The 21,313-nt window shown below is 42.2% G+C and overlaps 1 protein-coding gene across 8 annotated transcripts in view; it reads left to right on the top strand.

Moving 5' to 3' along the window:
- Nucleotides 1-9,586, top strand: part of ATF7IP2 (activating transcription factor 7 interacting protein 2) — a 123,411-nt gene extending 113,825 nt beyond the window's left edge. For all 8 annotated transcript variants that reach the window (XM_030211754.1, XM_030211750.1, XM_030211751.1 and 5 more), the window contains one exon: nt 8,644-9,586. In XM_030211754.1, coding sequence (XP_030067614.1) covers nt 8,644-9,018 — 375 coding nt within the window. In that variant the 3' untranslated portion in view covers nt 9,019-9,586. The remainder of the gene's footprint in view (nt 1-8,643) is intronic.
- The last annotated feature ends 11,727 nt before the right edge of the window (nt 9,587-21,313 follow it).

Here is a 21,313-nt window from a genome sequence, read left to right as displayed (position 1 = left end):
GCGGAAAGTAGTTTTATTCCTCCGCAAGACATTTGTAAGGCGGCGGCATGGTCGACCATTCATTCTTTTGTGAAGCATTATAGAATTGATGTGCAGGCAAAAGAGGATGCTCAGTTTGGAGCGGCTGTGTTGTCTTCTGCCTTTCGTGGGTCCCTCCCTTAATGGGTTTACTGCTTTGGTACTTCCCAAGTGTCTTGACCGGTCTGGAGGGTTGCTGAGGAAGGTGAAATTAGGCCTTACCTGCTAATTTACTTTCCTCTAGACCCTCCAGACCGGTCAAGAGCCCGCCCTGTCTTTTATCAGAAGTATTTTTCAGTCGTGTCGATTATCAGAAGTATTTTGAGCCGTGTTCTGCTATGACTGTTCATTTCATGGTCAGTATGGTCGGAGAGATTTCTTTGACTCTAATATTATACAGAGTGGGACGCCTGGGCGTTTCATCTGTTTAAACACACTGTTGGTGTTTAACTGTTGGTTTTCCAGGCGCAGGGGTTGTTCTAGTTTTTAGAGTTACTGTTCCAGGGGTTTTGTTTTCTGTTTCTTTCTGCTTTGCTAAGCGTATACTGGAGATAGATGATTAGGCACAGGTTATATGTACTCAGTTCAAAGTTAGTGTTCTCAGTCTCCCTCTGCTGGTAGGCATGCATAACTCAAGCGTCTTGACCGGTCTGGAGGGTCTAGAGGAAAGAAAATTAGCAGGTAAGGCCTAATTTCACCATATACATTTAGAATGATCTTGATTTCCATTACAGTTTGTACCTAGGGCGATAGTTAAGTGACTTGCCCATGGTCACAAGGTACAAGTTAAATACTGTCAAAACTGACACCCCACATTTACTAGAACACAAAATGCTGTCCTTGAACAGAACTAAATTGATCAGTTAAAATCAGACAGCAGCTAAACCTGGTCCATTACCTTTCCAATAAATCCCTGAAAGCTAAAACATAAAACTAATCAAAACCTGCCCAAATCTTTAAAAAAGACAAAAAAAAAACAAACAGGGTTTTGTCCTTTTTCTTTTTTTAACTATTAAACCAGTCCCCGGAACTTATCTAAATGTGAGGATTGATCCAGCAAACAAAAATGCTCTATTCTGCGTATTTTCAATTTGATTTCCCTTAAGGAAGGGACTTCTAAATAAGCAGGAGTTGGCCTTCAATCTCAGAAGTTTGGTGGTGGCTTTTATGAGACTAGGTTAGCCCTCAAATATTTTGGTCCCAAACAATGAACAGGTGATAACCAAAATAAATTTCACAAGGTCTGATACAGTCATATGGTGTAAAGATTGCAGAACTGGAGGGGCATAATCTTCTAGCAGTGAGACTATCTTCTCGTCAAGCTCCCTATTTCTGGAATTGTTGCAGATGACTAACATCCATAGCCAATAGCCCAGAATATAATCAGTGGTAGTTGAGCCTTGATGTGGTAGTTTCATGCACAGTGATTAGTGAAAGCCTCAGTATAGGTGAATTTTCCCACAGAAGAGACCTGTTTATTCATCCATTGTGAACTTGACCAGAAAGAAGTAATTGCATTCTCCCTGTCTTGGAATGATCCCCCCCCCCCCCCCCCCCCCCAAAAAAGATGGAAATTTTCTCACCCACAAAATCTCTATCTTTAAAGGATTAAGCTAGAGCCAAAAAGGAAGCAATTTTCTCTAAACACAAGCTAATGTTTTGAGCAGGCCAACTTTATATCATCTGTTTACATAAAAGGATCAGATGTAGGACCCTAAGAGGTACCTCCCCACAGAGGTACATAAGTATTAAACAAAATAGAGGATAAAACGGAACCATACGGAACACCATTTTAAGACATCATGGGATTGTTTATCAGTTGCTTGGCTCAATTTTCCAAAAAGACTGGAACCAAATAAAACGTCTTTATCCCTGTAGTGGACAGCTATTTTAAGATACTGGAACTGTATCAAAAAGAGAGATTAAATTTTAAAAGATCCAGTAGAGCCATCAAATTTTTCTAGGTGGTATGAAAAGACCAGAAAGTAAATTTAAGAATCCAGGATCTCATGGCTTTCCAGGTAGTACTTGCAGAGCTATTGCCATTTTAGCTTTTCCAAAAAAGGAATGTTTGAGAGAAGATAATAGTTCCCCAAACATATCTGAACTCGGTGAAGGCTTCTTCAAAAGAGGACAAGTTACTTTAAGGGAGGTATTGCAGCAGTGGAAACGTAACAATAGTTTGAATTACCATAATAGTAAACTGTCTCCACAGCTTTTGCTAGCTAGTACAGACATAGGTTCCATGGTCATTATCCTTCTCCAAAATCTGAGTCGGACTCTAAATCTAGTAACTCAGAACTGGACATAGAGGGGGTCTTTTACAAAGCGTCAGTAAGCCCAACGCAGGCTTACTGAACACTAAATCAGGACTACTGGCGGCCCAACGCGGCCACTGGCAATAGTCGGGCCCCGAGCATGCACCATTTCTGGGGGGGAAAAGAAACCCCACCGGAAATGGCTTGTGCAACAGTAATCGGGCATCGCCATGCACCGCCTGGTTACAGCGGGAGCCCTTATCGCTACCTCAATAGGTGGCAGTAAGGCCACACGGTAGGAGTTCTCTTTCTGCATGGCCATGTTTGTTGGGGGCTTTTCACCCGCTGTGGGAAAAATGGCCCCCATCGCTAACGCAGGGCCCTTTTACCCGCAGCTTGGTAAAAGGACCCCAGAAGTACCAATTATAAGTGAGAAAGGCAAACTATCCTCTCTAACTTTATCCAACTGAATTACCTCCATTTCCCTTATTAGTGACTGACAGTAATCTTAGAAATATCTCCAAACCTGTATCTAGCTATTCTAAAGCATTAGAAAAATGTGCCTTGCAGAGATCACAGTTTTTCTTATTTGGCAGCAAGCCATTTTTTCTATTACATAAGTACATAAGTAGTGCCATACTGGGAAAGACCAAAGGTCCATCTAGCCCAGCATCCTGTCACCGACAGTGGCCAATCCAGGTCAAGGGCACCTGGCACGCTCCCCAAACGTAAAAACATTCCAGACAAGTTATACCTAAAAATGCGGAATTTTTCCAAGTCCATTTAATAGCGGTCTATGGACTTGTCCTTTAGGAATCTATCTAACCCCTTTTTAAACTCCGTCAAGCTAACCGCCCGTACCATGTTCTCCGGCAACGAATTCCAGAGTCTAATTACACGTTGGGTGAAGAAAAATTTTCTCCGATTCGTTTTAAATTTACCACACTGTAGCTTCAACTCATGCCCTCTAGTCCTAGTATTTTTGGATAGCGTGAACAGTCGCTTCACATCCACCCGATCCATTCCACTCATTATTTATACACTTCTATCATATCTCCCCTCAGCCGTCTCTTCTCCAAGCTGAAAAGCCCTAGCCTTCTCAGCCTCTCTTCATAGGAAAGTCGTCCCATCCCCACTATCATTTTCGTTGCCCTTCGCTGTACCTTTTCCAATTCTACTATATCTTTTTTGAGATACGGAGACCAGTACTGAACACAATACTCCAGGTGCGGTCGCACCATGGAGCGATACAACGGCATTATAACATCCGCACACCTGGACTCCATACCCTTCCTAATAACACCCAACATTCTATTCGCTTTCCTAGCCGCAGCAGCACACTGAGCAGAAGGTTTCAGCGTATCATCGACGACGACACCCAGATCCCTTTCTTGATCCGTAACTCCTAACGTGGAACCTTGCAAGACGTAGCTATAATTCGGGTTCCTCTTACCCACATGCATCACTTTGCACTTGTCAACATTGAACTTCATCTGCCACTTGCACGCCCATTCTCCCAGTCTCGCAAGGTCCTCCTGTAATCGTTCACATTCCTCCTGCGACTTGACGACCCTGAATAATTTTGTGTCATCGGCGAATTTAATTACCTCGCTAGTTACTCCCATCTCTAGGTCATTTATAAATACATTAAAAAGCAACGGACCCAGCACAGACCCCTGCGGGACCCCACTAACTACCCTCCTCCACTGAGAATACTGGCCACGCAATCCTACTCTCTGCTTCCTATCTTTCAACCAGTTCTTAATCCATAATAATACCCTACCTCCGATTCCATGACTCTGCAATTTCTTCAGGAGTCTTTCGTGCAGCACTTTGTCAAACGCCTTCTGAAAATCCAGATATACAATATCAACCGGCTCCCCATTGTCCACATGTTTGCTTACCCCCTCAAAAAAATGCATTAGATTGGTGAGGCAAGACTTCCCTTCACTAAATCCGTGCTGACTTTGTCTCATCAGTCCATGTTTTTGTATATGCTCTGCAATTTTATTCTTAATAATAGCCTCCACCATCTTGCCCGGCACCGACGTCAGACTCACCGGTCTATAATTTCCCGGATCTCCTCTGGAACCCTTCTTAAAAATCGGAGTAACATTGGCTACCCTCCAGTCTTCCGGTATTGCTCTCCCCTTCACCATAGTTCTTTTCCTGTTGTTCACAGTGCAGGTTTGAATTGATTAAAGCTATTTATAGCATTGCCCCTCGTTGAAGTTTCATAACTTACATATCATTCCTTTATTCACCAATTTAGAATGCCAGTTGTGGAGTGATCGAACCAAGACTCTTTACGTAGAAAGATACTAATATGCAGACAGGATTTACAACATGTATTAGATCTAGATCTCTTCTCTGTTGCCATATGGTGAGGATTGTTATCGCTTAGACATTGATGGTTGTCATTTATACAATTTGACTGAAAATTGGTTAAAGAGAGATTTTAATAGTAAACAAGTTGTCTTCATTTAAGTTCAGAATTACCAGTAGTAATATTTTTCAGGTTGGACCAAGGTAAACAAATGTTGAATTTTCTTAAGGGTTAGAGCAGCAGGCCTAAAAGCAGGGAAGCTAGGTTGAAACCCCACCGCTACACCTCACAATAATTTTGGGCAAGTCTTAAATTTAGATTGTAAGCCCTTTGGGAGCAGAAAATATCTACTGTTCCTCAATTTATTTTATCATTTATTTATTTAGATTTTGCTCACACATTTTTCAGTAGTAGCTCAAGGTGAGTTACATTCAGTTACACTGGATATTTCTCTGTCCCAGGAGGGCTCACAATCTAAGTTTGTACCTGAAGCAATGGAGGGTTAAGTGACTTGCCCAAGATCACAAGGAGCAGCAGTGAGATTTGAACCTGCCACCTCTGGATTGCAAGACCGGTGCTCTAACCACTAGGCCACTCCTCATTGTAACTCACCTTGAATTACTGAGAAAGACATGAGCTAAATCTAAATCCCCATTTGATGATAGTATATCATTGCTATATTATAGGGTTATAGTTATTGTACATCTGCCTAATGCATATCCATTCTGTATATTCTGAAAACCAAATTTGCTATGAGGGACTAAGAACCAGCATTCCAAGGCAACTCAGGGAACGCTGAGGGAAGAAGAGACTTAAATAATAAAAGGGATTATCATAAATATACAGAGATTCCCAAAGAACAATCTGGGTATTGACATCCTTGCAGATAAAGAACATCATCCATTGGAGCCCCAAACGGGAACATTACTCCAGCACTGAATAATAGCTTTTGGGAGAGCTGAACTGTTCTCACCTGTTCCTGTTATGCAGGTCTAAGTTAGTCTCTTGCTTTCTGCAGAGCTAATCGGACAAGTTCATCATGGTTAGTTCAGCACATGCGTTTTCTCTATTTTTAACTCAAAAATTCTTGTAAGTCTATCGCTGTCATATAGTACTCTTCTGATTCCCTAGTTAGTGTTTTCAATTGCTTAACACTTCTCCCTTGATTTTTACATCAGTTCAGTATAAGCCTCGAGCATCCATTTAGGTATTTTTTTTTCCATCGTTGAGATATTTGATATTCCTGCAGCTTTTTTTCCCCGAAATATAATCTCCTAGATGACTCCCCAGCCCCTTCAAGAAGTGCTCCCTGTGCAAAGCAGCATATCTTTTATGGATATTCACAGTTGATACCTGTGGTGCCTGGGGCCAGCCCATGTTATTAAGAACATAAGAGCAGCCACACTGAGTCAGATCAATGGTCCATCTAACCCAGTATCCTGTTTCCAACAGTGGCCAAGCCAAGTCACAAGTACCTGGCAGAAACCCAAATCATGACAACATTCCATGCTATGAAACCCAGGGCAAGCAGTTGCTTCCCATGTCTGTCTCAATAGCAGACTATGGACTTTTTCTCCAGGAATTTGTCCAAACTTTTTTAAAAACCCAGATATGCTAACCGCTGTTACCACATCCTCCGGCAAAGCGTTCAGAGCGTAAGTATTCGTTGAGTAAAAAAATATTTCCTCCTGTTTGTTTTAAAAGTGTTTCCATGTAACTTCCTCGCATGTCCCCTAGCCTTTGTACTTTCGGAACGAGTAAATTTACTTCTTCTCGTTCTGCACCACTCAGGGTTTTGTAGACTTCATCCGTCTCTTTTCCAAGCTGAAGAGCCCTAACCTCTTTAGCCTTTCCTCATATGAGAGGAGTTCCATCTCCTTTATTATTTGGTCGCTCTTCTTTGGACCTTTTCTAATTCCACTATATGTTTTTTGAGATACGGCGACCAGAAGCAATACAGAGGCATTATAGTATTTTGTCTTATTCACCATCCCTTTCCTAATAATTCCTAGCATCCTGTTTGCATTTTGGCTGGCGCCGCACACTGAGCAGAAGATTTCAGCGTATTATCTATAACGACACCTAGATCTTTTTCTTGAGTACTTACCCCCAAGGTGGACCCTAGAATCAGGTATGATTCAGATTATTTTTTCCAATGTGCATCACCTTGCATTTGTCCACATTAAATATCTGCCATTTGGATTCCCAGTCTTCCAATTTCCTAAGGTCTTCCTGCAATATTTCACAGTCCATACATGTTTTAACAACCTTGAATAGTTGTGGGTCATCTGCAGATTTAATCACCTCATTCATTCCGATTTCCAGATCATTTATAAATATGTTAAATGGCACTGTTCCCAGTACAGATCCCTGTGGCACTCCACTATTCACCGTCCTTCATTGACAAAAATGGCCATTTAACCCTACCCTCTGTTTTCTGTCCGATAACCAGTTCTTAATCCACAGAAGGACATTGCCTCCTATCCCATGACTCCTTAATTTTCTCAGGAGTCTCTCAGGTGCTTTGTCAAAAGCTTTCTGAAAATCTAGATACTCTACATCAACTGGCTCACCTTTTTCAACATGTTTGTTCACACCTTCAAAGAAATGAAGCAGATTGGTGAGGCAAGACTTCCCATGGCTAAATCCATGCTGAATCTGTACCATTAAACCATGTTTGTCTACATGTTCTGTAATTTTATTCTTTATAATAGTTTCCACTATTTTGCCCAGCACTGAAGTCAGACTTACAGTGGAACACTGTATGTTCTTCACACCAGGCATAATAGGACTTGTGTTGTCCAAAAAGTTCCACTTTTGACGCATCTGTCCATAGAACATTATCCCAAAAGGCTTGGGGGTCATCTAGGTATGTTTTTGCAAATCTGAGTTGAGCATTGATGTTACTTTTAGATTCCAGCAGTTTCCACCTTGCTACTCTCCCATATATTCCATTTTTGTCTGTTTTTTATTCTTATTTTGAAGTTAAGAGTGCTGACCTTAGCTGAGGCTAGAGAGGCCTGCAGTTCTTTGGAGGATGTTTTGTAACCTCCTAGATGAATTGCTGTTGTGCCTTTTGGAGTAATTTTGCCAGGCTAGCCATTCCTGAGAAGATTCACCACTATTCCAAGTGGAAAAAATTGCTCTCACTGTGGTTCAGTAGCATCCCAGAGATTTAGAAATGACTTTGTAACCCTTCCCAGGCTATTTTCCAACAACCTTTTTTTCTTTAATCTTTTCTGAAATTTCTTTTGATCGTGACACAGCATTATTGCAGAAACTTTGTGACATCTATTACACTCATGGTAAGTTTAATATATAGTGATATTTATAGTCGATAGGGCTGGCTGAAATCAAGCTTGGCTGTGTTCAGTCGACTGAATCTAATTATCAATTAAAATTTGGTCAATTGGTTGAGTAAGGGGCAGTTGCTACATTTTGTTTAAGAAAAACTATTCAGTGTGACACAAGCAGTAATAGGATTTACCTCATTCTAATTTTCCCTCTCGCTTCACTGTAATAACTTGGGCTACACACGGCGTGTGGCTGCTTTGCTTAGAGCACTTTATAGCATGTATGTTCCATGCATATCATCATTGCATTTATTGTAAAGTATATGTTAAACATCAGATTTTTAGTTGTCTTGATATATAGGCCCCTTTAGGTGTACAATTACTATAGAATATCTTAATTTTATTTTCTCTAATTCTTTGTCAATCATTTTTCTACAGCAGTAGCATTTGAATTTAAAGCAGTTGGAACTAAAGATTTCAAAATTTTACTGCTTCATCACTGATGCACCAAGTTTTGTCCTATGATATGCAACAACTTTTGGGAACTATTACTCAGACCAGTTGTAGTTATAATTTTGACTTTTTATTATTCTGGGTCTGGTAAAATGTGAAATAAAAATCTTACTACAGAACTGTTAAAGAAATAAAAAATTTAAAAAAAACGGATATAAACCAAAGATTTATTGAACATCTGATATTATGTATTCTTTAGGCTTCTCAAGATTGTTTTGTCTCCATCTCATTACAGAAGACTTCATGTCCAGATCCAGTGCTAAACACTCTACCACCTCAGAAGTATGACCTACAAGTAACTGAAGTAATAAATCCTAGAGGCATTGCCCTTTCATGGAATGTTGCCAAGATTAACCCCAGATGTGCTGCTGTACAGTTCTATTACCTATATATGTATCAGGAAACCTCTAAAACCAGTACAACTAAATGGATAAAAGTAGGAGAAGTAAAGGCCATGCCTCTGCCAATGGCATGTACTCTGACAAAGTTTGCAAGTGGTAACAAATGCCATTTTACTATGAGAGCAAAGGATATTTATGGACGTTTTGGACCATTAAGTGAAATACAGTCAACCACATTACATCTCTCAGACTCGCCTGAAAATACATAAATTCATTTGTGAACTATATTATAGGGCATTTCAGTAGTAGATTGCTGCTCCAAACAAAATTTGCAGTTTTTGTCACATGACTTGTTTGGGTTCAGCAGACATCTTTTATTGTGATGTAAAGAACTTTTTTTGTTGACTGTAAATTTTTCTTGGATCTTCTGTAATGGAAACCCATGGGCTCCCTTCTGCTTATCTAAGAGGAAGGATTCGGAAGCAAGAACAAAATAGTGAAACTAATGGGGTCTTTCCTTATCCAAAGCACACCACTTGTAAACAATGAGAGGGGGTTCCCTGTTGACCACTCTACTGTATTATAAATTTTGTCTTTTGACAAACTATTTATTTTAAGGAAAGCATTTTTTTTTTATTTTTTTTTTATTATGAAAACAACCCCAATAAGTTCCAACTTTTCAGCTTTTTTTGTGTCAACCAGTTAGAAAATTCAAACTGTTTCTTCATGTAGTCTGGGAGCAATAGTGACACATTTTGTATACCTTATAGTGTTGGTAAATGGGAGCCCTCCTTAAAATGGACTTCCTTTGTAGTGAATAAAGCCTTTCTAAAAGTAGACATCTTGCAATGAGCCTGTATTTCACATATTTTTTTTTTGTTTACCCTCTTGTAATATATCTTTTGCATATATTAGTGCCCTAGCTTTTACCTTTAAGCATAAAATACCCTGTTAGTGCTTAGTGACCATTTTCCTGTGGATACTGTTTAATTGCAAACTTTTCTAAAAGTCCCAACCACCATGACCTCTCTGATGCCCCTGACTAAGTTTGTTCCCAAATGATGTACATTCTCTGCTCATATTGAGCGCTTGGTAATCTTTTGTGTTGCAGTTCTGGTGCAAGCCTTTACAAATGAAAAAACTTTGTAACATGAAACATCAGCCATTCTTTTTTGTTCTGTATCTTTAAATTGCATTCCTTTTTATTTTTGATACAAGTTTCCCACTTCCAGCTCATCTGATTTCAGATTCAGGGTGTATGATAAGCCAGGAAGACAACTCTTTTTGAAACACTACTGATTTGGGGGCCGTTTTACTAAAGTTTAGCACACTGAAAATGCTAAGAAGCCCATGGGTATATAATGGAATTATTAGCATTTAGCTCATGCTAATTCTGTTGGCTTGCGCTAAAGCTTTAGTAAAAGGTCCCCTTTGTAAGGATTGCTGTCAGTTCAGTAAAATTGGAATTTGAAAATCACAAAAGGTAAACATTTTTTGTTGTGCATTTACAGCCCGATTATCAATTTACCTATGCTATTCTGAACAGAGCTGTAAAATCAGTGCCAGAACAGCATAGGGAAATACCGCTCCTATGATCAGTGCTAATAGCTTGCAAATTTCTTTCAGTCCAGACAGACAGAATGAACAGATGTGTTTATTGTCGGAATAGTGGACAAACAAATGTGCAAACAGCAATAAGTAACTGAAAAATGGATTCATTTAAACATTTGCATACTTCCTAGAAAGTACCTGGGGAGATCAGGGCATATATCTGTTCAGAGCTTCAACAAAAAGCTTTGTCTCTCTCTCTTTCTCCTCTCCCTTTCAGTGCACTATTAGCATTGATCATCAGGGTACTTCTGCAGGAGGATTGGTCTTGGGCATGCGTCCAAAATGCAGTCCTCCTGCAGAAGGTTTTTGGCAGGTCTGGGCTGTTTAAAAAAAAAAAAAAAAAAACCCAGGGCCTCCAGCCTCGCACACACTAAATCCCCCCACCCCCAAAAACAAAATATATCTGGTGGTCTAGTGGGACACCCAATACTACTACTACTACTACTTAGCATTTCTATAGCGCTGCTAGGGTTACGCAGCACTGTACAATTTTAAACAAGGGGAAGGACAGTCCCTGCTCAAGAGAGCTTACAATCTAAAGGTAATAAACTATGTAGTCAGTGTAGGTGTCATGAATGGGGAAGGTGGTTAGGCGCCAAAAGCAAGGGAGAAGAGATGGGCTTTGAGTAAGGACTTGAAAATGGGCAGGGAGGGCGCATGGCGTATGGGCTCGGGAAGTCTGTTCCAGGCATAAGGTGATGCGAGGCAGAAGGGGCGGAGTCTGGAGTTAGCGGTGGTGGAGAAGGGTACAGATAGGAGTGATTTGTCCTGAGAGCGGAGGTTACGGGTGGGGACATACGGGGAGAGGAGGGTAGAGAGGTAATGGGGGGCTGCAGATTGAGTGCACTTGAAGGTCAATAGGAGAAGCTTGAACTGTATACGGTAACGGATCGGGAGCCAGTGAAGCGACTTGAGGAGAGGGGTGATATGAGAGTATCGGTCCACGCGGTAGATAAGACGTGCGGCGGAATTTTGGACAGATTGGAGGGGGGATAGGTGGCTAAGCGGGAGACCAGCGAGGAGAAGGTTGCAATAGTCAAGACGAGAGGTAACGAGCGAGTGGACGAGGGTTCGGGTGGTCTGTTCAGAGAGGAATGGGCGAATTTTGCTAATATTATAGAGGAAGAAGTGACAGGTCTTAGCTGTTTGCTGGATATGGGCAGAGAAGGAGAGGGAGGAGTCGAAAATGACTCCGAGATTGCGGGCTGAGGAGACGGGGAGGATGAGGGCGTTGTCAACAGAGACGGAAAGTGAGGGAAGAGGAGAGGAGGGTTTGGGTGGAAAGACAAGGAGCTCAGTCTTTGCCATGTTCAGTTTCAGATGCCGGTTGGACATCCAGGCAGCGATGTCTGAAAGGCAGGCCGAAACTTTGGCCTGGGTTTCGACTGTGATGTCGGGAGTGTTTCTGTAGCTGCCCCCCCCCCCCCTCCCCACACACACAAAATCTGGTAGGGATATCCTGAAAACTTGACTGACAAAGGGTACTCCAGGACCTGCCTTGGGAAACACTGTCTAGTGCCTCTCCCCTTCGTCTTCCCCCACCCCCACAATACTTTGAAGCAGGAGGAGTGAGTAGCACTCCCTCCGGCAAGTGCTGCCTTCAGAATGGTGCTGCCCTGCCCAATGTATCCTGGGCTTACATGGTAGTAAAGCCCTGTCCAGTGCATATCGGGATGCACTGGGCATGGTTCTGCCATTTTGAAGGCAGCACTTGCAGGGGAGGGGGTACTACCCCCTCCTCCTGCTTCAGGGTCCATGGGGGGGGGCGGCTATTATGGGTCCCACTGGACAACCAAGTATTTTTGGGGAGTTTGGGAAGGGCTGGCAGGTGGGGGGGGGGGGGACGAGGGGCCCACGAGGACCCTTTTAGGGTGTTTGGGGGTCTACCAGACCATTGGGGCCTTAGCCATTGGGGGGATGGGAGCCCAGGACTTACAGTGACAGTCTGGGCTGCCTGGCCTGGATGGGGGGGAGGAGAAATAGGGGAGCCTTAACCCCAGCTCTGAGCTGGCGTAGGGTTAAGGCGGCAGGTGCAAAGTGCTCTGATCAGGCAAGCGGAATGCTGAAGATTTCATTTAAATATTTAAATGAGCTTTGCAATATTCCTTGACACACTTGTTTGCCACGCCAGAGTCTGCTGAACATTCGATGCAGATAAATGCAGACACCAGTGGCCTCTAGCGCCCGCATTTACCTTTGATCACCAGCCTGTTATGCTTTTTGTAAGCTGTTTCAGGGAATGAAAGAAAATAACAGCAGGTATTATCCAAGTCTGTCAATGAGGCTGTCTCTTCCTATAATACTATTCTCTCCTCTGCATTGGATACTCTCGCTCCTCCCATTCCCCGTTCTGTAAAACGTACCAAACCCCAGCCTTGGCTGACCTCTAGAATCCGCTACCTACGTTCCTGTGCCCGCTCTGCCGAATGCCTTTGGCTGAAATCCCGTGCCCATGCTGACTTCATACATTTCAAATTCTTGCTGACCTCCTTCCGGTCTGCTCTTTTACTTGCCAAACAGGACTATTACACCCAGTTGACAAATTCTCTTGGCTCAAACCCTCAACGTCTCTTTGCCACACTGAACTCTCTTCTCAAAGTGCCTTCACCTCCAACCCCCCCCCTTCACTTTCCCCCCAGACTCTGGCTGAGTTCTTTCATGATAAGGTTCACAAGATTAAACTTGAATTTTCAACCAGGTCACCTCCACCTCTCCTTCCCTTAGCCCATTCTCTCAACCCTCCAACCCCTGCTTCCTTTTCTGAAATCACTGAAGAGGAAACTACACATCTTATTTCCTCCTCGAAACCAACTACCTGTTCCTCTGATTCTGATCCTATTCCCACCCATCTACTTAACACTATCTCTCCTACTGTCATCCCTTTTATCTGTCATATCCTCAATCTTTCACTGTCCACTGCGACTGTTCCTGATGCCTTCAAACATGCCGTAGTCACACCACTCCTTTAAAAACCTTCATTGGACCCTACCTGTGCTTCCAACTATCGCCCCATCTCCCTCCCTTTCCTATCCAAGATACTTGAACGTGCTATTCAGCGCCGTTGCCTTGACTTTCTTTCATCGCAAGCTATTCTCGATCCACTTCAATCTGGCTTTCCTTCATTCAACTGAAACAGGGCTTGCTAAAGTCTCCAATGATCTGTTCCTGGCCAGATCCAAAGGTCTCTATTCTATACTCATCCTTCTCGATCTATCTGCTGCTTTTGACACTGTTGATCACAGCCTACTCCTTGATACGCTGTCCTCACTTGGATTTCAGGGCTCTGTTCTTTCCTGGTTTTCTTCTTATCTCTCCCAGCGTACCTTTAGTGTATACTGTAGTGGATCCTCCTCTACTTCTATCCCACTGTCAGTTGGTGTACCTCAGGGATCTGTCCTGGGACCTCTTCTTTTCCCCATCTATACTTCTTCCCTTGGTACTCTGATCTCATCCCATGGTTTTCAGTATCATCTTTATGCTGATGACTCCCAGATCTACCTCTCCACTCCAGAAATCTCAGCTGGAATCCAGGCCAAAGTATCAGCCTCCCTGTCTGACATTGCTGCCTGTATGTCTCAGCGCCATCTGAAACTAAACATGACCAAGACTGAGCTGCTCATCTTTCCTCCTAAACCAACCTCTCCTCCTCCCCCATTCTCTATTTCAGTGGATAACACTCTCATCCTTCCTGTCTCATCAGCTCGTAACCTTGGGGTCATCTTCAACTCCTCCCTCTCCTTCTCTGCACATATTCAACAGACTGCTAAAACCTGTCGTTTCCTTCTCTATAATATCAGCAAAATTTGCCCTTTCCTTTCTGAGCACACTACTAGAACCCTCATCCACACTCTTATCACCTCTCGCTTAGACTATTGCAACTTGCTTCTTACAGGTCTCCCACTTAGCCATCTCTCTCCTCTTCAATCTGTTCAAAATTCTGCTGCATGACTAATATTCCGCCATTGTCGTTATGCTCATATTAGCCCTCTCCTCAAGTCACTTCTCTGGCTTCCTATCCGTTTCCGCATACAGTTCAAACTCCTCTTATTGACCTATAAGTGCATTCACTCTGCAGCTCCTCAATACCTCTCCACTCTCATCTCTCCCTACATTCCTCCCCAGGAACTCTATTCACTGGGTAAATCTCTTATCTGCACCCTTCTCCTCCACTGCTAACTCCAGACTCCGTTCCTTTTATCTTGCTGCACCATATGCCTGGAATAGACTTCCTGAGCCGGTACTTCAAGCTCCATCTCTGACCGTCTTCAAATCTAAGCTAAAAGCCCACCTTTTTGATGCTGCTTTTAACTCCTAACCCTTATTCACTTTGTTCAGAACCTTTATTTTATCATGCTCACTTTAATATTCCCTTATCTCTTGTTTGTTCTGTCTGTCCTAATTAGATTGTAAGCTCTGTCGAGCAGGGACTGTCTCTTCATGTTCAAGTATACAGTGCTGCGTACGTCTAGTAGCGCTTTAGAAATGATAAGTAGTAGTAGTAGAGACTATAAGGCCAATCTAGTTTGCCTTGTTTAATTTCTGGTGCAATACAATAGGCCCCAGTTAATATCTGGCTTTCCTCTTACTTCACAAGTAGGAACCCATCCTATCCTCATGCTAGCTTGAATTTCACTACTGTTTTTGTCCCCGTCACCTCCCCTAGGAGGCTCTTCTGTGCATCCATTACCCTTTCTATGAAGAAATGTCTTGCTGTTGCTCCTGATTCTACTCTCCTGGAACATCAAAACCTTGACATTGTTCTAGAGCAGGGTGGCATGGCCCTGGAAATGCTGTTCTGTGATTTCCCGTGGGTCAGGAGTGAAGCAAGTGATGACCTAAGGCTTGTGATCTTGGTAGCCCTTGAATGTATCAGGAGAGATTATTTTGTAGGGAATTTGACCCCTAGGGGTTAAGCCCCCCCCCCCCCCCCCCCCCACACACACACACACTGCTACATTGCAGGACTAGGGCAGCCATATTTTAACCTTAAGTTGGCCAAGTCCTAGGGCTTCTATTTCAGGTGAGAGGTATGTGGTTGGGACTCAGGTGGTTGTTCTTATTTTCAAAATCAGAGGGATATAGCAACTTTCAAGGACTCCTCCCCCTCCCCTCATAGGTCTATCTCATTTTCTTTAGGTTCTGACAATTTTTGTTCTTCCCTCTCAATGGTACATTTGGTGATGCCCTCAGCTATCCATGGCATATTGAGGCATGATGTTCTAGAAGGGACTGGTCTAGTTGGTCTCCCCCTCCTCTGCCCCGTTTCCTCGCTAGGTATCGCACAATCCATTTTGGGGGTGAGGAAATAGTGGCTTTGGGAGGCAGTTCCAGGTAGCCTTTGCCTTCATACAACCCAGGGCCTTAAAGCTTTGGTATATCTATTCATCTGACTGGTCTAGCAACAAATTTCACCTCAAGTTCTGCTAGACCAGTCCAGGACCCAGGTGGGAAAACTGGCTGGAGATACTTCTCTGTTATAGCCTAATACCTAAGGGGTCTTGGGCTTATCTTGGTGGTGGTTCAGGGGAAAGAGTTCCCCACTCCTGACAGGACTGGAAGTCTTTATGTTGATCTTTGAGGTTCAGCTATAATGCTGTTTAAGTGTTCAGATCTGCTTTGACAATAGAATACTGGTAAGTTCAGGGCTACACTACTCCTTATACTAATGATGTCACTGAAATGTCAGTATTCTCTACTTCCATCTGCTGGTTGAGGAGCATAACCCATTCATCTAGATTGATCTACCATGACTCAAGAAAAGGAAGTTAACAGGAAAAGCAAATTTGGCATCTTAGCAGAAAGTAGCATGACAGTCTAATCTTGATGCTTCAGTTTGCAGATTATTGTTGTAGCCATGCTTGAGAACAAATACATTTAACCAATCAGTAAAGGGGCATTGTCAATGGTAGCACATTTGGAATAGATTATTACATTCTTTTAGCATCCTTTTAACTTAAATTTAATAGTACAACAATGAAATGAGGGGATTTGATGAACTGGAGATGTAAAGTTAAAAAGCAATGAGTCAATTATAAAAGCTGGAATGATAACAGATCTTTACATTTAAAAACTCTTGCTAAGTTGGGTAAAGAATCCTATTCATACTTGTGAAACAAGCCCTATACCCTATAGATGTTTTTAACTTCATGGTATTCATGAGATGAGATTTAAAAATGTACATATTGCTTATTTATCTGGTTGGGCTTGGTATTCCCATTTAACATGAGACACAATTGTCATTGTTTATAAGTAAATGAAATTGTTCAAACCATGGTGCCAACTCATATTAGAGAAGCTGTCACTAGGAAGTGATTCACCTTTCTAAATAAAATTCTTTGTAATGAAATGTAGTTTCCTGCTCCTTGTGATAATGGAAGCATCATGTTATAATGCCAATTGACTGACAACCTCATATTCTATTATGTGAGATCATGAGGGAAATGACAGCATAATGTGTTTTGTTTATAGTGTGTTTATTTGTGAGATTTTTGGTTGATGGGGGGGGGGTAGTGATTTTTTTTTCTTTTTTTGGGGGGGGGGGGGAGAGGCAGAGCCTCTTTTCCCTTTAAAGATGAGTCGATGAGTCATATTATTATAACAAAACACTATCACACTGTTGAAGACCTTGCTTTTATTCGTCTTTGGATTTCTTACAGTCACAAAGGACACCCGCAGCAGGCTTGTTTTGTTTTGAGGAATGCTGGATTTTTTGGGAGCAGTTAATTTGTTGAATTTATTTGGAAAATGTATATATAGTACGAGACGTGGTCCTCACTGACAAAGAATATCTTGCTAGGACTGCCATACAGCACCTCTCTGAGCTCACTGACATGGAATATCTTGCTAGGGCTGCCATACAGCACCTCTCTGAGCTCACTGACATGGAATATCTTGCTAGGGCTGCCATATAGCACCTCTGTGACCAGCTACAACCCCTCCTCTCAGCCAGGACACGTGAATAATCTAGTGCAAGTCTCCCTTAAAGTCACAACCTCTCGTACCTTTTTTTTTTTGCCACCTGCAAGTGCTAGCAATCAATGCAGGCATTACCTAGCCCACTATCTTCAACTGTCTTGCCCTGTTCCTTGATGCATTCCTTACTCACACCTCACAGTTTATTACCTTCCTAACTACTTGCCTAGGCCCTCCAGAACAACATGGCTTAGTCCTATGGCATAGATTATTTCCCTTTAGTCATAGGTGTCATTGACTGCACAGGAGGTGACCTATAGGAATAGAAAATCATACCATTCCATGAACATGTAGGGTATGTGTGATGCCTAGGGGCAGATTGTGGATGTACATGCCTGCTACATGTAGTCCACACATGCTGCCTATATACTCCAGCATTCAGAATCTACTGCAGGTTTGACGAGGGGAAATCATTGGTGGCTTGCTCCTAGGTAAGCAGTACAGGGATTTGTAACCCCCATACCCCATTCATTCTATTTCCAACCTCCTGTTCTTCTCCAACATACTAGAAAAATTACTCCCAATCCAACTTACTCAGCATATTGAACAGAGCAACATCCTTCACCCTTATCAGTCCGGTTTCCTTAAAAATGACAGTACAGAAACTCTTCTCCTAGCTCTCTTAAGACTCGATTTGCACTTCTCTAGACCAACACTACTTAAGTACATAAGTACTGCCATACTGGGACAGACCAAAGGTCCATCAACTCCAGCATCCTGATTCCAACAGTGGCCAATCCAGGTTACAAGTACCTGGCAAGATCCCAAAACAGTACAATACATTTTATGCTGCTTATCCTAGAAATAAGCAGTGGATTTTCCCCAAGTCCATTTTAATAATGGTCTATGGACTTTTCCTTTAGGAAGCAATCCAAACCTTTTTTTAACCCCACTAAGCTAACTGATTTTACTACATTCTCTGGCAGTGAATTCCAGAGTTTAATTCCACGTTAAGTGAAGCAATATTTTCTCTGATTCATTTTAAATTTACTACTTTCTAGCCCCCTAGTCCTAGTATTATTAGAAAGAGTAAACAAATCAAGGTCAGGTATACATATAAAGTAGCACATAAGAATTTATCTTGTTGGGCAGACTGGATGGACCGTACAGGTCTTTTTCTGCCGTCACTTACTATGTATGTTACTATGTAAACAAATGATTCATGTCCACCCATTATTTTATAGACCTCTATCATATCTCCCCTCGGCCATCTTTTCTCCAAGCTGAAGAGTCCTAGCCCCTTTAGCCTTTCCTCATAGGGAAGACTTCCCATCCCATTTATCATTTTCATCATCCTCTATACCTTTTCTAATTCCATCGTTTTTTGAGCTGCAGTGACCAGAATTGCACACAATATGCTTGAATTCCTCTCTACTCTTTCAAATGTCTACAATTAGTTCAATCCGCAGCAGTTCAACTTCTCCACAAGGCACACTGGTATGACCTACTCCTCTCCTTCACTCTCATGTCCTTCGTCTCCTTCACTCAGAAGAATTCTGTATTTAACCTAGGCAATAACAGGGAGCCAGTTTTCAGTTAGTTTACTAATCATGTCTCCCTACCACCACTACCTACCTCAACAAGCTTCTCATCCCATACACACCTCTCTGTTTCCTTCACTCAGCCGACAATAATCTCACCCTTCTGTTTCTAGCATTCCACTCAATATCTCATGATACTCTACTTTCAGATACCTGGGTCCCAATCTCTGGAACAACCTTCCCCCTCCATATCAGTAACTAGCCAACTGTTGCATCCTTTAAGAAACAACTCAAACCCCACTTCTTTATGGAATCTTTTCCCTCTATGGTCAGTTGATCTCCCTACTCCCCATCTCTTTCTCATCCATTCTCTTTCTCCTCTTTCTTATTTTAATATGTACACTGCTTAAGATGCCTATGTGCATGCCCTTATAGGTATATCAAATGCAATAAATAAAATAATTGGGCTTGAGGAAGGGTTTCAGTAACAAAACTTCTGGTTTCATTGCTGGATACCCTTCATTGAGGGATGGATGGAAGTGGGGCTTTTTTGGTAGGTTTTTTTTTTTTTTTTTTTTTTTAATAGCTCATCTGCTTTTGATACTATGTGAAGAGGATTAGTTGTGTGGACTGGAGGTGGGCACTCGGGTAATCAAGTGATTTGGCTCCTTTTTGAATGCGAGACTGTAGCAGTTGAGAATGTGGTAAGGCAGTTTGATTGGACATTAGTGAGCTTGGGAGTTCCCCAGGGCTTCATGTTGTCACAAGTATTTTTAATATATATATATTTGCAGCTGTTAGCATTTCTTTCTGATTTAGGCATGTTTTCCCAGCTGTACACCGATGACATCCAAACTGTTATTCCCATTTATGAGTCATGGAATGAAGCAATAACTTTTCTTAAGTGTTATGTGGACTCAGTTGGAGTTTGGTTTTAAAAAAAAAAGAGAGAAAATTTTGTTTGCTTACCTATCAGAAAACTGAGATTCTAGGAATTGATTTGTAAGAATAGTACCATGAATTGTACAATCTTGAAATGACTTTGGATTCTATTCTTTCAACGAAAGCTCAAATTAAAGAAGGTAACTCATACAGCTTATTTTAAGTTACTGATGCTCTGAATGCTGTAGTTATTGCATTCTGTGTAATGAATTTAGAACAGTGCTGCAGTCTCTGGGTTTATCTAGTTTGGATTGTTGCAGTGTGGTCTATGAGAGATTACCTAAATCATCTATTTAGATGTTGCAGATGATCCAAAATTCTGCAGCTTATCTAGTAACATTCTGTTTGTGTTATTAGTATTATCAATAGAAATCAAACAAAATAAAACATGGAAAAGAAAATAAGATGCTACCTTTTTTATTGGACATAACTTATCATCTTATTTTCTTTTCCATGTTTTATTTTGTTTGATTTCTATTGATAACCTTTAACAGTGGACTAACACGGCTACCACGCCTCTCTGTTATTAGTATGTAACTTCCCATTTTAAGATGCTGCATTGGCTGACGATTGCTAGCAGGATAGAGTTTTTAAGACTGTACTTCTAATGATCAAAGTTTTCTATGATAACGCTTCTATTTGAAACATATGATTAGATCATAAAAATCAATATGGTTTCCCAATTATTGGATAAAGTTTTGGTGCATGCACTGAAGCCAGATTTTCTGTTACTAAGGCCAAAAATGTTTTAGTCATTAGCCCTCAAATGTGGAACCCTCCCTACGATTGTAGAGAAGTCGTATTTTGTGATACTTTGAAGAACAGTAAGAATACAAAAAAAAAAGCCCTTTATAGAATAGTGTTTAAGTGTGGATCTCGTGCCTATCTTTGGGCACCAGACTTGTGCCTGCTGAAACCTGCCGTAAATGCTGACACCCAAGTTAGGTGCTTTGACCCAGTATTCAATAACTACGTGTGCAAATTTTCAGAACACCCCTGACAAGCTCATGCTCCTTCCATAGCTATTCCCACTTTTGAGAGATGCGCTTATAGGGTGTGCAGCCAGAAGGATGTGCAAATACTAAATGGCCAGTGGCGTTCCTAGGGGCACTGACACCCGGGGTGGATCGCCGATGCGCCCCGCCCCCCAGGTGCAGCGACCCCTCCCCCCCGGTGAAATAACCCCCTGGGTGCAGCGTGACCCCCTGGCAAAAGACCCCCCCCCCCGGCTGCACGCCGCTGGGGGGGGTGCCGCGCGCCTGTCGGCTCTTCGTTTCCATGCTCCCTCTGCCCCGGAACAGGAAGTAACCTGTTCCGGGGCAGAGGGAGCATGAAAACGAAGAGCCGACAGGCACGCGGCACCCCCCCAGCAGCGTGCACCCAGGGCGGACCACCCCCCCCCTTGGTACGCCACTGTAAATGGCAGAGCTCATTAAGCATGAATCTGGGTGCAATATATAGAATCTACTACTACTATAAATCATTTCTATAGTGCTACTAGTCTATGAATAAATGTCTAATTTCTGGCTTAAACAAAAGAGGAGATCCAAATCCTTAC

Source organism: Microcaecilia unicolor, chromosome 8 (genome assembly GCF_901765095.1).
Source record: "Microcaecilia unicolor chromosome 8, aMicUni1.1, whole genome shotgun sequence".
Taxonomy (NCBI): Eukaryota; Metazoa; Chordata; class Amphibia; order Gymnophiona; family Siphonopidae; genus Microcaecilia; species Microcaecilia unicolor.
The sequence above is the reverse complement of the archived record's forward strand: the minus strand, read 5'-3'. Positions and strand labels throughout refer to the sequence as shown.